Raw genomic sequence first — 16,312 nt, forward strand, 5'->3', positions numbered from 1 at the left:
TTTGGGCCTGACATAAGGTGTCTAAAATGAGCAAAGCTTAATTGAGGTATATAAGTGAAAGTTGATGCCAACTTTAGGAGGCCACCGATGAGTTCGGCCTTTTTAATATAATGGTTGTTCTAACTCTATGTATTTGAAGTTTTACATCTTTGCACTAGGTTTGCATAAACGATCATTTTAAAAGTTGCGTGAAATGCATCTACCAAGAAAGTTTGAGTTATATTTAAATTGAAATCTATAATCGATTTAGAACAATTAAGTTTTTGTACTTTATCATCCTTTATAACTTAGATAGTCTGTTTCAAGTGTACAAGATAATTATCCTCTCAAAAGAGTATTTTATTATATGTATATATATATATGTAGTTGGTCATAGAAATGTCAAAAATATCTACATTTTTTTGTTAAAAGACAATATATAAATGAATCTACACAGCAAATATTAGGGAAATCATACCTCAAAGTCTTGAGTTATTTTTTTGTTGTTATGCTGAAACTTAAATTTAGATAATTCAGAAGAATAAATTAGTATTGAATATTTGACTTGTTGTAGTAGCGACAATATATTTTATATTTGATATTATACTCGTTTTAAATAAAATTTACCCAAAGGCCCAAATATCAAGATCCAAGATAATTTTTTAATACTTAATATTTTAAATTTAGCATACATGCGTATACATATACACACATGCCATTTTGATTAAAACTTTTTTATAAAATAAATAAAAATTCTAATTATTTGATATGATTATAAATCTATATTGAAACTCTCTACACATGTCATTTTGATTAATACTTTTTTATAAAATAAAAAATAAATTTTAATTATTTGATATGATTATAAATTTATATTGAAACTCTCTATTTCAAATACGTTCGGTACAATACGATTCAATCAATTTCTTAAAAGTCATTAACGACTTTCATATAATTAATCACTATGTTATTAATATCCTTATAAATTTAACTAGCGAATTTGGTTTTTGATTTTAATTTTCGAAATTTACCAATCAGAGTTATTTTTGGGGGTTTGGCAAAAAAAAAAAAAAGGCCTATCCAAGAGCATCACGTTTTTAACAAAAGGAATAAAGAAGTTGAAGGACATTTCTTACCTTATTTACTGGGAATTTTAATTTCTTATCTTCAATATATACCAGAATTAATAGAACAATATTCCAAAAATCCCGTTCGGGGATTAAAACCACGCGCTACATGTAACGTGGTAATGACGAAATAATCAGAAAATTCGTTAAGTGATGTTAAAATATAAAGTAAAAAATAAATGATGCTAGCGGAGGTAGAACACATGATGTCAATCAACTTTTGCAATCCCTTACATTAAACCTTTAATTTGTTTTAATAGGTGTCAATACTTATATAAATATATATATTTATTAAATCAAATTTTGATATATATATATAATATAATTTTTCAACGGAGAAATATCGCTTGACACCGTCAGACAAAGATAGCTCCGCCCATGGAAATAACCATAGATCAGTTGCTAACTTCACAAAATTACTGTTTACCACCCTCTAAATCATCCCCTAATATTTAATGAATTAATAAATAATCATATTGTAAGAAACCATTAATTACTACTATAGTAGTATTAATTAATCAAAAGTTTTGAAGTAGGATGTACAGCAGGGACTCCCCTAACTTAGTAAAGCGCGTGAAGGGAATGATAGTTGAGCACGAGTCCCCACTATTTTTATTTTTAAAATATTTTCATTCGATGTCCAATATTGAGTGTTAAAATTTAATTAATTCAATTTTACGCGGCATAAAATCTCATTCTATAGAAAAATGCTATTTACTATAGTTTTTTTTCATAATTAAAATATAAATTAAAATCTCTAATTTAATTAATGGAGAAACAATTTCATCCAACATCATGTGAGAGGCCGGAAATATTGCTTTTATGATTTATCCTTTTTTTTCCATTTTAGCTCAAGTCATATTCACACTGTCACTCTCACTGCTCTACTCAGTCTTCCTCCTCCTTCTCTCTTTTCCTCTTTAACTTCCTTTTTTTTCTCAACATCTTTCTCCACTCACAACCTTTCAGTTTTTTCCTCACTCTATAATCTCTGCTACTTTTGCTATCCCCTATATCTCTTCTCTCTAAACCCCCAGAAACCTAAATTATCTTTTCTTGTGCGTTTTATGAGCTGAGAATTTCATCCATGGTAACCCTCGAGTCTAGTTGTTGTTGTTTCTGCCTCTGAATTATTTTTGGGTATAGGTTGTTTTGGTGGAGGGATACAGAGGAAGAAAGTATATTATTGGGGTTTTGTTTTCTTGGGAAATGGAGAGAAAACAAGGTTTCTTCTCGGCGTTAAAGGAAGAAGTGGTGCGTGGGTTATCGCCGGGGAGGTCAAGAGCGAGGAGTCCGGCGAGAAGTGGGTCACCCATTACGAGTTTGCTTCGGAGGAAGAAAAATAGCAGTAGGAACTTCGCACCAAATCCTGAACAGTTGATATCAAGATCAGGGAGTTTGAGACCGTTAGGGGAGACGCTGACGCCTTTGATGGAAGGTCCGGATCCGGACGGCGGAGAAGTTGGGGATTCGAAGCGGGTGGGGTCGGGTTTAGGCCATTGGATGAAAGGGCAGCTCTCCAGGACACCCTCGGTAGCATCGAGTGGGTACGCTAAGAGGTCTGATCTGAGACTCTTGCTGGGTGTAATGGGTGCTCCTCTTGCCCCCGTGCACGTTAGTACCAGTGATCCATTGCCTCATCTCAGCATAAAAGACACACCCATCGTAAGTCTCTTTTTGATTATATCATTATCTGCAAAACGTCATTTTTGTTAGCTTGAGCTGAATTTTTTAAGGTGTACTTGTTCCCCTTTATTTTAATAAATTTTTACTTTAAGAAGTTAGCAGTGATGTATTAACAGGGTCCCTCTTGTATAGATGATTTTGAGTCTTAAATTTGACAGATACAACTACTTTGATGTTGTTTATTTGTTTGGATATTTTAAGTTTACTGGTTATATCACAATTTGGTTGCACAGTGCTCTGAGTTTTCTGGGACCAAGTAATGAAGTGCTGTGTTCATGGGCCCCTCTTGAGTTGCTTACGAATTTTATATGAAATGGAGTTCCTGTTTAATGTTTTTCAAACATTTTTTTCCAAGGATTTTTTCTGTCCATCTCTTTGGTATTTTCATGTTATTGTGGATTTCCTGGTTTTCTTGCAATACCGTGAAATGTTGGAAACTTGGCTGTGATCCTCATTATTGTAATTTTGCAGGAAACTTCATCTGCTCAATACATATTGCAGCAATATACTGCTGCATCAGGTGGGCAAAAGCTACAAAGCTCAATTAAGAATGCCTATGCTATGGGAAAACTGAAGATGTTAGCTTCTGAATTTGAAACCCCAACAAAAGTGGTTAAGAGTAGGAATTCTGCTAGAGCTGCTGAGTCTGGAGGATTTGTACTATGGCAAATGAATCCTGACATGTGGTATGTGGAGCTTGCGGTTGGTGGAAGCAAGGTTCACGCAGGCTGCAATGGCAAGCTTGTATGGAGACATACACCTTGGCTTGGTGCCCATACTGCAAAAGGGCCTGTTAGGCCACTACGACGAGCCCTTCAGGTAAAAAAATGTCCAAGTTTACACTCTACTGCCTCCTTATATGACTACTTTAACTAGTCTTGGATTTTGGTATTTTACTTTTCCCTGTTCTATTTCATCTTTTCCTAGTCTCAGAAATTGATCTTATTATTTTCAGGGTCTTGATCCAAGATCTACTGCCAGTATGTTTGCCAACGCTAGATGCATTGGAGAGAAGAAGATCAATGGGGAGGACTGCTTCATTCTGAAGCTCTGTGCTGATCCGCACACATTGAAGGCCAGAAGTGAAGGACCAGCGGAGATCATAAGGCATGTCTTGTTTGGCTACTTCAGCCAGAAGACTGGTCTTCTTGTTCACATGGAAGATTCACATCTCACCAGGATCCAATCTAACGGAGCAGATGCAGTTTACTGGGAGACAACCATCAACTCATTCTTAGATGATTACCGCCCCGTAGAAGGTATCATGATTGCACATTCTGGGCGTTCTGTAGTCACACTTTTCCGGTTTGGGGAGATGGCTATGAGTCATACTAAAACTAGGATGGAAGAAGCTTGGACAATTGAAGAGGTTGCGTTTAACGTTCCAGGATTATCAGTAGACTGCTTTATCCCACCAGCTGATCTGAAATCAGGGTCCATAAGTGAAGCATGTGAGCTCCCTCTAGATGAAAGGGGAAAGAGTGCAATTTCACTTGCCACTCACCGGGCTAAGGTTGCAGCGCTAGATAAAACTCATGATAGCTGGAAGGTGGAAATCTAACCTACTAGGAACAGCCACTGGTCAATTGTTTATACGGAAAGAGGGGGTTGCTGATGGACTAACACACAAAGTTATTTAGGAGCTAATTAATTGAGTCATAAATAGTTGGTTGTCTACATCTTTATCTGTAAATAGAGTATAATGATTCTCAGGTTCTTCCAGAACCTGGACGAATTTTTATACTCTTGAAAACAGAATCCAACATAAGTGTTGGAGCTCATTTTTCCTGGTGACGAATGGAGCAACTGGAGGTTAATTTTTAGTTTACCTTCTATAAGTCTAGGTCGGGAAACTTCGCCATGAGGTGAATCATTGACCTTCTTAGGTGATAATATTCATTTTTCTCAACCTATTGTATACGGCTGTTGCCGTTAGATTGCTGCTAGATGGGGTTGACAGCAGTGTCCTTAGTTTTTTTCCATTTTATCACTTTGATATGACATGTTCCTTTTCTTTTTTTTAGTTGAAGGAGTTGTTTGTTTGTGTCAGGAGAAATGGGATTTCTCCAGAGTTTAGGTTAAAAGTCAAATTAGTAGTAAGAATTGGTAAGCAGATGAAGAAAGTTGTAAATTTGTTTGATCTGCTGTTAACCAGATTGGATCTTGTTTGTTGGTTTCAGATAATAGTCTCAGCTTTTTTTGTTGGTTTGGTAAATACAGCCAAGAAAATAAAAACAGAATCTTTGCCCATCTGGTATGGAATACCTGCGGATGCAGAGATTAGAGCATCTCATAGTTAATCCATTTTGGGTTTATCTGAAATCTTGTACTTCCTTCATGACATAATGCTGATGCTCTTGTATGCAAGATTTATGTCTCTTGTGTATTTGAGATGTTGGATTATTCTGAAAGAAGAGCGTCTAGTGCTTGAATGAAATGCATTAACAGGATTCGCTCGGTGTAAAAATCTTCTAGCATGTGTCTTTGGCCCAGGTAAAATAAAACCAGAGACTCGCCTCGTATTTTTCCAAGAGACTGTTTCAGTGTCTTGAATGCATGACATTTTAGAATAAACACATTGAATTGGGAAAAGAGGAAGTAAAAGTTGGTGGTAGGCCTATGGTAGAGATAAGCATGAAAGAGATGGGGTAAAAAACACAAACTTTACCAACCCATGTGATATCCTCATCGCTTCCCACATATTTTTACCTTTTTCTCCTGTTACTACTGGAGTATTTATCTTCTCCTCTGTACAGGTCCTTTGTTCCCCCATAGTAACATAAGCCATACCCCCCTCACTTGCCATTTTCACTTTCATCAACTTCGATGTTAGTAGTTGTTTCTTTTTAAAAGAAAAAAGAGCCAATGCTTGCTATTAGTACTTTGCGAGCTAGCTGTCCATGGAGGGAAGTTTCTTCATCATGATGATTTTCTACGCTTTTTTCAACATCTTTTCTACAGCAAGTAGTGATAATCTCAAGTAACGTCACTCTCAAAATCAACCAATATGTGTGTGAATTAATTGATAAAGTACTTTGATTGCTGCTGCATAAGAAAGAAAAATTTAGTATTCAACTAATTTAGACACTCAAGAATATTAATTGATATAGTACTTGTATATTATGTCCTTGGATTTACGTAATGTGCTAGACAATGCTCTTTTTCTATTGAATTCACAACATTGTGATCAGTGCAGCAGCTCCATGGATTATATGACACGATTCAGCAAATTAAATGGAATCTTGCTAATAACTCAAACGAGTCATTTAATTGATAGTGGGCTCAATCACCTAATTAATTCTGAAATGGTTCAATCATGATGTGGTCCAATTCACATTAAGTTGGCTCAGTAACAACCATTGCATGGTTGAGTTGGAGGATCTAACCCACTGGATCTTTTTATTTTATTTTTTGAAAAAAATATATAATATTATTATTATTACCATTGAATCTACTTGCATTCATACAATCTTCCCTTTTCTTTTCCCCTTTAAACGTTAGGTATTCAACACTCACTATGGAATAAGACTCACTGGAGGAGACTTTTAAATATCAAACTCATAATATACTAAAATAGTCTATTGTCTACTTCGTTGCACTAAATTGGGAGCAGTCGAGCCTATTTAACTCACTGGACCCATAAAAGTCAATATCCCATTATGGTAGTATTTGTTTTCACACTCTATCTGATGACTTTCTCATTCTTCTTCACTTGTCCGGTTGTGATTAAAACTTCATAAAATTAAGAATTATTTGCAGATATTTTTAATTTTTTTCCTTCTGAATTGTTGTACCAGAATTAAATGTTGATGCTTAGAAGCAGTTGTATGGGGAGGGGAAAACTAGTATTCATTTTTTTAAAAGATTTAAACAGTAAGTCCCATATCTTCTCGTCCTTTCCTAGGATGACAGTGTTAGATTCCAATGTTATTTTATAACCATAATGTGTATTCTACTCTACATAATTTATTTTCTACACTTGCTAAATTGGTAGCTTCATGTGCCAAGCCAGGTTTAGGTAAGGTAAATACACTGTTCAAACTTCAAACAAAAACTTGCCTTCACTTCACAGCTCACTAGCTCTACTCACCTACCCACTTATATATAATTCTCCGTCTCAAAATACTTGTTGTTCTTATTAAAAATGTATGTTTCAAAATATTTTTTATTTTTGAAGTTCAACACATAGATTCAGTGTGTATAAATATATATATATATTAAGACATAAATAAGATTAAAATAATTAAACACTCTCTTTCAAATTAATGTTTTCTTAAGGAACATGTAAATTAAAAAAACACGATAAATATTTTGAGGCTGAAAAAATATATATATACGAAGAAACAATATTATCAACAGCCTTTATTAATACTTAACCCCAGTCTGGATTTTACGATCATGAGTTTGGCATTATAATTTTTTTTGTATATTGGGTTCTTAAATAAATTATTTATATATAAATTAATAAAAAAAAAATCAACACAAGTACAAGATATGAGTTCAAATTATGTTACTATTTTTGTCATGTCAATATGATGAAAACATATATTTCAAAATATTGATCAAACTTTAATTACTTTTTTTTTTTCTAGATTGTTTTTGTCTTGAGCCAAGGGTCTATTGAGATCTATGTACACTCTATCCTCTCCAAATCCACTTTATCGAATTAACACTAGATATATAGTTATTGAATTTTAAAAAATAAATAAAACACAAGAAATAATTTAAGAGGAAAGGAGCAAAATAGAAGCACAAATTCTATTGACGTGCAAGATGAGCTATAACTATTGTCGGTGAATTTGTTGTAAATAGAGTTGCACTTTTGTTGTAATAATAAAGAAACGGAATGGAAAATCTTAACAATTTAGTTGGTTGGTTATCTGATTTCTTATCTTATTGATGAAGATTTGATTTCCCATCTTATAATCTTCTCTGCGTTTCTTCTTTCCTCCCCATTTTTTATTATAAAAAAAGAATCATATATGAATAAAACTTTGATGCTTTTTTGTTTCCCTATAAAATAACACAAGATTAAAACAAATGAGAGTTAAAGTTAAGTAAATGCTTAATAGAAGAACAAGAGAACTTTCCATTTAAGCAAATTTCGAGATCACACACATACACATTGACCATGACTTTTTGATCTTTCATCTCTTTAATTTATTATTCCACAAAACAAGCTAGTAAGTGTTTTCCATTGGCATGACACAAATTCAGCCTTCCAAGATTATTATTCTTATGATAAAAAAATATAGAAACGTGTAACATTTCTTTGTACTAAATCTGTCGGTGAACAATCCACCCCCACACCAAATTAAAGCCACTTTGTAAGTAAGAAAAAGAAAGCAAATATATACAAGAAATACCCCACGTATGCACTGACGAATCTACTATATATTTATTACAATGTGTTGACAAAGGATAAAGAAATAATAATCTCGGATTAAAATGTGAGATATAAATTTTACTTTGGATTTGGGAGAATTTTTTATTCCAAGATAAACAATTTTTATATCATGATTGAGATAATAATTCCGGTACATTTGTCTTTCTTCAAAGCTCCTCTCTCAAAATCACTCATAACTAACTTAAATGGTTGATAATCTATCATTAATTCGTTGTTAAATAAAATTATAAGCGACAATTTTCATTGTTCAACTATAAATCCATTTTTTTAAAGTTGTGTATTGACAAATAAGAATATCTTAAGATAGGAGGGAAACAACGAATATAGATAGCGTTTGACTCCTAATTCTCAAATATTCTTGGCAAATTATTTTTAGGTGATGTTTTAGTGAAATTTTACCATGCGTTTGATCATAATTTTTTTTAATAATATTGATTGTTTCAAAAAATATTATCTTGTACCCATAAGTTTTAAAAGACATTAAAAATACCCGTAATTATGTATTATCATTTTATAATGAATATGTTCCGTTAAAAAAAATCTTATAACATAATTGATATTAATCAACAACAACAAAATAACAATATGAGCAAAAACAATACATTAATAGCATTAAAATAAATTGTTTTTTTTTCTTTCTTGTCACTCAAATTATTCTTTCCAAGGATAGCGGTAGCTAGGGTACAACCCACTTTCTTCGCTCCGCGAATGAGAGAGAAACCACAGAGATCCCCTCCTGCTTATCCTCCCACCGTAAATGATTACTAACGAACTTGGAATACGATCCGGTCTGAGATATCACATTGTTCGAGGAAACCTAGATGCTGTCGGAGTAAAGAATCGTCAACAAAGGCGTTATAGATTACAACAGATCATCAATATAGATTACTTGATCAAATCATAATAAATATTATAATTTCTTTTTATTATCTAATTATCACCGTCATGTTTGTTATTATTATAATTTATGCATGACGTGCTGTTATAAAGATCCCAGAATAGTAGGCACCGTGAGAAGGAGGGGAAGGGTGATACTCCACAGTGAATTTTCAATAATATGAATTGTGGATTTGGCATTGCCGACATATTCCTTCATGGTTTTGAATAGAGTTAGGATGGAAGCACATTAATGGGTAAGGGGGACTGATTACTTGCAAGAGAGACCATACTCTTATTAGAGACTCCCAAGGAAGGAGGGAAAGTAGCATTCATTTTCATTCATTCTCATAACAAACTTTTTAAGTTTCCCCATGTGTCTTCTCTACACGTGCATTTCTTACCTTGCTCTCCTTTCATACTTCCTCCGTTTCTATTGATTGGCTAAAATAGAAAAAAATAATAAAATGTTTATTTGCCAAGTAAAATGAAACTGATGGAGTACTCCATCCGTCCATTTTTATGTGTTTACTTTATCAAAAATAGATATCCACTTTTACTTGTTCAGTTTAAAAATTATTAACAAATATTTCATCACTTAGTTTTGCATTTATCCTCATTATCAATTATAGTTATTTTCAAAAATATGAAATTTATTACATTTAAAGAGTAATGTAACAAACTAATCATTTTATTAATTACAATTTAAGAGGAATGTCAAGTTAAATATGAAAAAGTAAAATGAATTGAGGAGTACTTCTATGCTTCTCTCGACTAAGATATTACTCTCTCGGTACCTTTTTACTTGTCACAATGTCCTTTTTAAGAGTAAGACGATATGAATTTTAATTCATATTTTAAGATGTATTTTTTCATCCTAGTGATATGAAAAACATTATAATATATAGTATTTTTCGTATAGTTTTTAAATATCTAAATTTTTATATTCAATATAGAGTTAATGTAATCTAATTTAGCTTTGAAAGTTAGTTAAATAGACTATCAAAAAATGCATCATGACAACTTAAAAAAAACGTATGAAGTAATATAATACTACTACTCAAAATCATTTACTCCCATCGAAATTTTAAGTGTACCATTTATTTGCTTTGTTTGTGTCGTTAGAGCACTTTTTGTTTTTACTTGTCAAATATGTATTTTCTCAACATATCATTAATTAAGTAATTACTATATTTTAAAATTTTAATTTGACTACTAGTATGTCTAAAGTCTCGTGCAAACAAAGTTTAAGTCATTTTGTTTGAACTTTAAATAGAAATATTTAAACTTCAGTCATATAAAGTTTCAGACATTGTATATTCTATGAAGTTTTGAGTGGCTACATGTGCAAAAGACAGTTAAAATCTAAATATTGAGCGGTAGGTAGTAATTGGGCTTTTCCACGAAATGGAGAGTAATAGGGCTTTTTCCAGACTTACACTGGATAAAGCAAAGTCTAACTAGGCCTACAACAAAAATAGGAAAAAGAAAAAAAATATATCTAAATACACAACTTATTTTATCATAATCTCTAAAATTTTCTATCATTTGAAAAAATTTCAAAAATTCCTATAGTCTCTTATTCTCAGATACATCAATATACGTGATATATCGGCCGGATACATCATCACTTTACTTAATGTATCGAAACGTCGGATACATCACTTTATGTATCGGGACGTCGAATAAATCTTTTCTTTTTTATATATTTTATTGTGAGATTGGAACAAAGCTATGTTAATATTCTTAGTTATTTAATTGTATTGTTACTCATTAGTTTTTTGGGTTTCCTATTTATATTGACGTTTAATTTGAATGATATCAATTATTAATATGTTAACAATAATGTCATTTTGCAGAAGTTTTATGCCTAACGAAATTGTTTCTTCCTTGCAGGGTTGTACCAGGAATATTTCCACAGATGATAATAGAGATTTTTAATTGAAGTGATATAATTAAATCTTTATTTAAAGCTAAAATAAAAATCACCAAACTTTGTATACCATCAAACCAATAAATGAGAAGACGGCATACGCACCTTAAATTGTATAGAAACCCCCAAATTAACCAACATGAAAATTCCCTATGTAGTGGGCATTATTAGAAATCTAAAGTTTTCGATAATTATAGCAATTATTATAATTATTTATTTGTGAATTTGGGACTTCATTATCAAGTTTATCTAATTCATATACAATAGGAATTTATATTATGCCCTATTTACCCTAATTTAGTCCAACATCTATCTTTAAAAATTTTGAGCAACCAAGTTAATTGGTTGTGGAAGATGAAGATGCCCACAGAGTTTTAACTTTCGAGTGAAAGTAAGTTTACCCTCTGCAGATCGAATTTAACTCTCAGAGCTGAAAAGTGAAGCCTTCAAAGTTGCAAAAAACGAACCAATGTTTTCTGTACCATAAAAACTCGTGTAGAGTAATCTTTACTCAAACCATTTTACTGCAACACACTTCTCTTTTGCATTAACATTGTGTCTGTCAGCTTTCTTACATTGCCACTTTAAAATTAGGCTAAACCAGGTGCATCTTTGCCACTTTAAAATTGGACTAAATCAGGTGCATCTTTATTTAACATTTTTGTATCATAAATACTAACAAATAATATTATATTAATTTTCAAAATTATATACATACAAGAATCTAGTTTCACATTGAAGTATCTACTTCCACAAGTGAAATTTGGATAGGATAGTGTATAACTGTATACCTTACCACGTTCTTGATAAAGTAGAGATCATGTTGTTGAAATTTGGACAGGATAGTACATACACTAAAACCTCGATAAAGTAATAATCTCGCTAAATGAATATTTTTCTTCGATTTTGACTTGAACCAGTTATATTAAAATAATATTCTCGCTAAATGCATTAGATAATAATTAAAAATAAAGTATTAAAAGCTCAGAAAAAATATAAAGTAATAATTACTAGAATACATCAATAATTTATATATTAATTTGTTAGTAATACTAGACCAATAACTATTTCTTTTTAAAATATGATTCTATAGTTGATTGTTTTTTCTTCCCACCAAAATCAAAATTAATCTTATCCTTAATTTTTTGAAGAGCGAACACAATTTTCAAAATATTTTGATCGTGTTGTATCAAATAGTTTGACAATGTAGTCATTGCTTGAAATCTCTTCATATTCTATATACATGAATACAATTAGAAACATTAAACTTTACTAAATTTGTTTAACTTTCCTAGATTTAAATAATAAATATGCAAAGACTACACTTTTTAGTTTCCTAAATTTAAATTTTTGAAATTCTTAATTCAAATATTTTTTTTTCTTTCTTATAGCACATACTGCAAAATGCTTTCTAAAATAATAAATATTTATTTATCGATAAAATTTTTTTTAATGTATTTATTGATAAACTAATAGTCTTGATAAATAAATATTTTTTCCTGATCCCAAATATATATATTTATAGAGATTTTTGCTGTAATTTACCATTTTCTTCAATACCATTTTCTTCAAAAAATAGAGAGGTTGTTTCTTTTAAACCTTTTGACTCAAAGAAAGATTAACTATATATTTAATTTTAAAAATTTAGCAGCCACATATGAGAATCAAGATTAAAGCATATAGCCAATCGGCCCATGGAAATTGTTTAAGGGTGTCAAAGATGCATGTGTGTTAACCTACTTTGTGAACAATATTTATGCATCTTGTGACATAGCTAGAGGGACTAATTAATTAAGGTTGATATATACATATATTTCCCACAAGAAATGAATTAAGAAGAAAACAATAAGGGATGAGCTAGCTAATAGTAGTTTAAATTTAAGAACAATAGGCCACAACAAAAATAAGTCCCCCCCCCCCCCCCGCTCAACAAGAAACCTCCAAAAAGAATCCAAGATGAATAATCCAAGTACATGTGAGAAAAATAAAGCCATCATCATCCTACTAATAAGCTAAAGTGATGGCATTTCATATTAATATATAGTGGCAAAAGCAATTGATGAGCTCAAAATCTCAGAGAGATTTCTAAATCAGCAAGTAGAGTAGACCCCATCCAAAAACCAAACTTCCCATAATCATCTTTGAAAATCTCATATTGCTCTCCACTCCACTCTGCAAAATAAACATACATAAAATATCAAGATATAAACAATTTAATTAAATTAAAGAGTAACAAGAAGATTAAATTCATGAAAAAAATAATTAAAAGCAAACAAGAGAAATACCATCGGATCCGATCTAATCACAATCAATCTATATAGAGTTTTGAGTTTAAATTATTGCGGGACATATAAAAAGTACATATGCATAAGAATCCAAATGAATACAAAAAATATAAATTCAATTTGATCTTTGTTAAGAGTTTTTAGTGACATGAAGTGTTAGCACATGCATAAGAATCCAAACAAATTCAAAATAATGTGGTTCTATATTCTCTCTGTATACACTTTGCTACCCACCATTATTCTTTCTGTCTCTTCAATTATTTGTTCTACAAAAATACTTATACATGCTTACAGCAGCTACCACTTATGGCCCAAATAAAAGATGTACATGAGCATTATACTACATCAAAATAATTTAACTAACTTTATGTTCAATAATTTCAGTCAATTGTGGATTATTTTTCAGTATATATTTGTGGATATAACTAAAAAAAATTGTCACAATTCTGTTAGAATTGTTTCTTCTCACTTCCTTTCTTAGAGAAAATGTGGATCTGCACTTGATATATATGGTAATGCAATGTTACAGGCTAGTCATTTCTTCTAACAAATAAATTCACTACGAAAATTATTATTCTCTGTTTTGATTTAACTAATATACAGCATAAAACAACAACAACAACAAAAAACCCAGTATAATTCCATAATGTGGGGTCTGGAGAGGGTAGAGTCGCAGACCTAACCCCCACCTTGAAAGGTAGAGCGGCTGTTTCCGAAATATACAGCATAAAACATTTTAAATTATCAAATACTGCTCTCTTTTTATTCTTTGACAACTATTTCATTTTAACTTTTCACAACATATTTAAGATTATAAAATTAAAAAATAATTTAATATATTCCATATATTTTTAATTGAAAATAAACTTCATGAGATTTAAAAATTATTTTATTTATTTAAATATCGCATCAAGTTAAAATAGACGACAAAAAGGAATAGTACAGTATAATTTTTTAGACAGCGAGTCATTATGGGCAAACAGGAAGCACGTGATATGTCTCGGTGAATAATCATGAACTATGATGACTAATAAGCGACTAATAAGCTTTAGCTTTTAGACGTGTTTGACTAATACTAATTTTAAGCCATAAAGTTTTAAAGTCAGTCAAAAATGAAAAATTAGTATTTCTAACTTTTTTTTCTAGGTGCTTAAAGTCATTTTGTTTGACTATGAAAATTACTTTTATATCCCTTATATTTTAACTAAATTTCAAACTATCTTTTTTATTCTTTTAACCCTAAAATTCAAACACTTATTTTCAACATAAGCACTTTTATCCAAACATTCAACTGCTTATTTATAAAAATAACTTTCAACACTTCAAATTCTTCAAATTCTAAAAACACTTCATAAAGTTAGTTTTTTTAAGTCCATCCAAACGGACTCTAAGTGTCTATTTGACTTAATTTATTTTAAGCATAATAAGCTAATAATAGCTTATAAGATAAAAAAAAAATAATAAGTCAAGTGATAAACTAACTCAAACAGACTCAATTATTTTTTTAAACTTATTTTTAGCATAAAATAATTTTAAATTAGCCATCTAAATACTCAATAATAAAAATGAAAACAATTTATAGACCAATATAAACGGGTTCTAAAGCTCATATGGTCTCGATCGCACCTGATCACAGCCCCATTAGGCACTAGCTAGGCTCAACACCCCATATTGGGCCTTCACCATAGCAGACACACTTAACGAGAGACTGGTTTATGTTAGGATTCCTATGCTAACTTTGACTATCCTGCGCTCGATATAGTATATATTAATACAAAAAGAAGAAAATAACGTAAATACCCCTCCTTGCAAAGTGTATGTTCTAAATATTCCTAGTTTTGACCCCCATATTTCAATCTGTCACACAAAATTAAACGTAGTAACAAGATACTAAATCAAAATTTAAATTTAATTTTATTGAGTTCGACTCACAAGTTTTTCTGTTGAATTTATTGTAATGTAAAAATTATGACTTCGGATATTAATATTTAAACTTTTAAAGTATATTGTATAAAAAAAAATATAATACATAAATATATTATTTAAGTTAGTTCAATTCACATTTATGTGAATCAATTATGAATGTACACAGATACATATTTAAATTTGCATAAAATTAAATAAATAGACATACTATTCTATATGGAATACTAGGTGAAAGTTTGTGTGTTATATGATATTTTACGTATATTATGTTAAATCATAAATGTGAAATGAGATCATGTCAACAATTATGAGTTAAATATACTCAGGGAAAAGGCTACATTCCCTGGTAGCAAGTGAAAATGTATGATCCAATTAATAATCCATAATGTAACTGAGATTTGAGCAAAATAAGTACCTGATCAGGGGCTGATGGAGCAGGAGATAAATCTGAGTTAGTACTCGGTGACGGAGAACCCATTGGTGGTGATGGAGGACTCAACAATCCCAAAGGCGAAGGTGCTGGAGATGTGGCTACCTTTGTCGTCGGAGTAGGTGCCGGAGTTGAAGCAGGTGGAGTTGCAATCGGTGCAGGTGCCGAAACCGGCGGAGGAGTACTCACTGGTGGAGGAGTTGCTGGTGGCGGGGCGCTCACTGGTGGAGGAGTTGCTGGTGGCGGAGCGCTCACTGGTGGAGGAGGAGAAGCGGCAGGTAGTGGTGAAGTAGCTGGTGGAGAAGATACAGATGGAGGAGGTGAACTTACTGCAGGTGGCGTAGATGAAGCAGCCGGCGGCGGAGAAGTCGCCGGAGGTGGAGAACCGGTAGGTGCAGGGGTAGTGGGCGTTGGTGATGCGGGAGTAGAAGTGGGTGACGTGGCAGGAGCTTGTCCCCCTACGCCGGCGACGATAATGCAAAGAAAACCGATCCAAATAACGTTTTTCCGATCCATTTTTATCACAAAATTAATTTTACTTTTACTTTCTTAGAAGAGAGAAGATTAGTAGTGTGCGGCTATATGAATGAAATTGATATATATAGGGGTTTGTTTGGGAGAAGAGTAGAAAAGAGGAAAAGGAAAGTTAGAAAGGTAACGGCT

The 16,312-nt window shown here is 31.8% G+C and overlaps 2 protein-coding genes across 2 annotated transcripts; one reads left to right on the plus strand and one right to left on the minus strand.

The window, feature by feature from the left end:
- The first annotated feature begins 1,950 nt into the window (after positions 1 to 1,950).
- Positions 1,951 to 5,170, plus strand: LOC129885619 (uncharacterized). The gene is made up of 3 exons (XM_055959967.1): positions 1,951 to 2,771; positions 3,264 to 3,611; positions 3,748 to 5,170. Exons 1-3 carry the CDS (start codon positions 2,316 to 2,318, stop codon positions 4,351 to 4,353), a joined length of 1,410 nt encoding a protein of 469 aa, XP_055815942.1. The 5' UTR covers positions 1,951 to 2,315; the 3' UTR covers positions 4,354 to 5,170.
- A 7,566-nt stretch (positions 5,171 to 12,736) lies between these two features.
- Positions 12,737 to 16,312, minus strand: LOC129885620 (classical arabinogalactan protein 9). Its single transcript, XM_055959969.1, has 2 exons — positions 15,635 to 16,312; positions 12,737 to 13,180 (listed from the first exon to the last, which is right to left on the minus strand). Exons 1-2 carry the CDS (start codon positions 16,163 to 16,165, stop codon positions 13,094 to 13,096), a joined length of 618 nt encoding a protein of 205 aa, XP_055815944.1. The 5' UTR covers positions 16,166 to 16,312; the 3' UTR covers positions 12,737 to 13,093.

The sequence above is a fragment of the Solanum dulcamara genome, chromosome 4, assembly GCF_947179165.1.
Source record: "Solanum dulcamara chromosome 4, daSolDulc1.2, whole genome shotgun sequence".
In the NCBI taxonomy this organism is placed as follows: Eukaryota; Viridiplantae; Streptophyta; class Magnoliopsida; order Solanales; family Solanaceae; genus Solanum; species Solanum dulcamara.

Excerpts from the sequence above, each read along its gene's own strand:
- LOC129885619 (XM_055959967.1), top strand. The coding sequence starts at position 2,316 with ATGGAGAGAAAACAAGGTTTCTTCTCGGCGTTAAAGGAAGAAGTGGTG. Across the intron at positions 2,772-3,263 it reads GCATAAAAGACACACCCATC|GAAACTTCATCTGCTCAATA; the intron begins GTAAGTCTCTTT and ends GTAATTTTGCAG. Across the intron at positions 3,612-3,747 it reads CACTACGACGAGCCCTTCAG|GGTCTTGATCCAAGATCTAC; the intron begins GTAAAAAAATGT and ends TATTATTTTCAG.
- LOC129885620 (XM_055959969.1), bottom strand. The coding sequence starts at position 16,165 with ATGGATCGGAAAAACGTTATTTGGATCGGTTTTCTTTGCATTATCGTC. Across the intron at positions 13,181-15,634 it reads CTCCATCAGCCCCTGATCAG|AGTGGAGTGGAGAGCAATAT; the intron begins GTACTTATTTTG and ends TTTATTTTGCAG.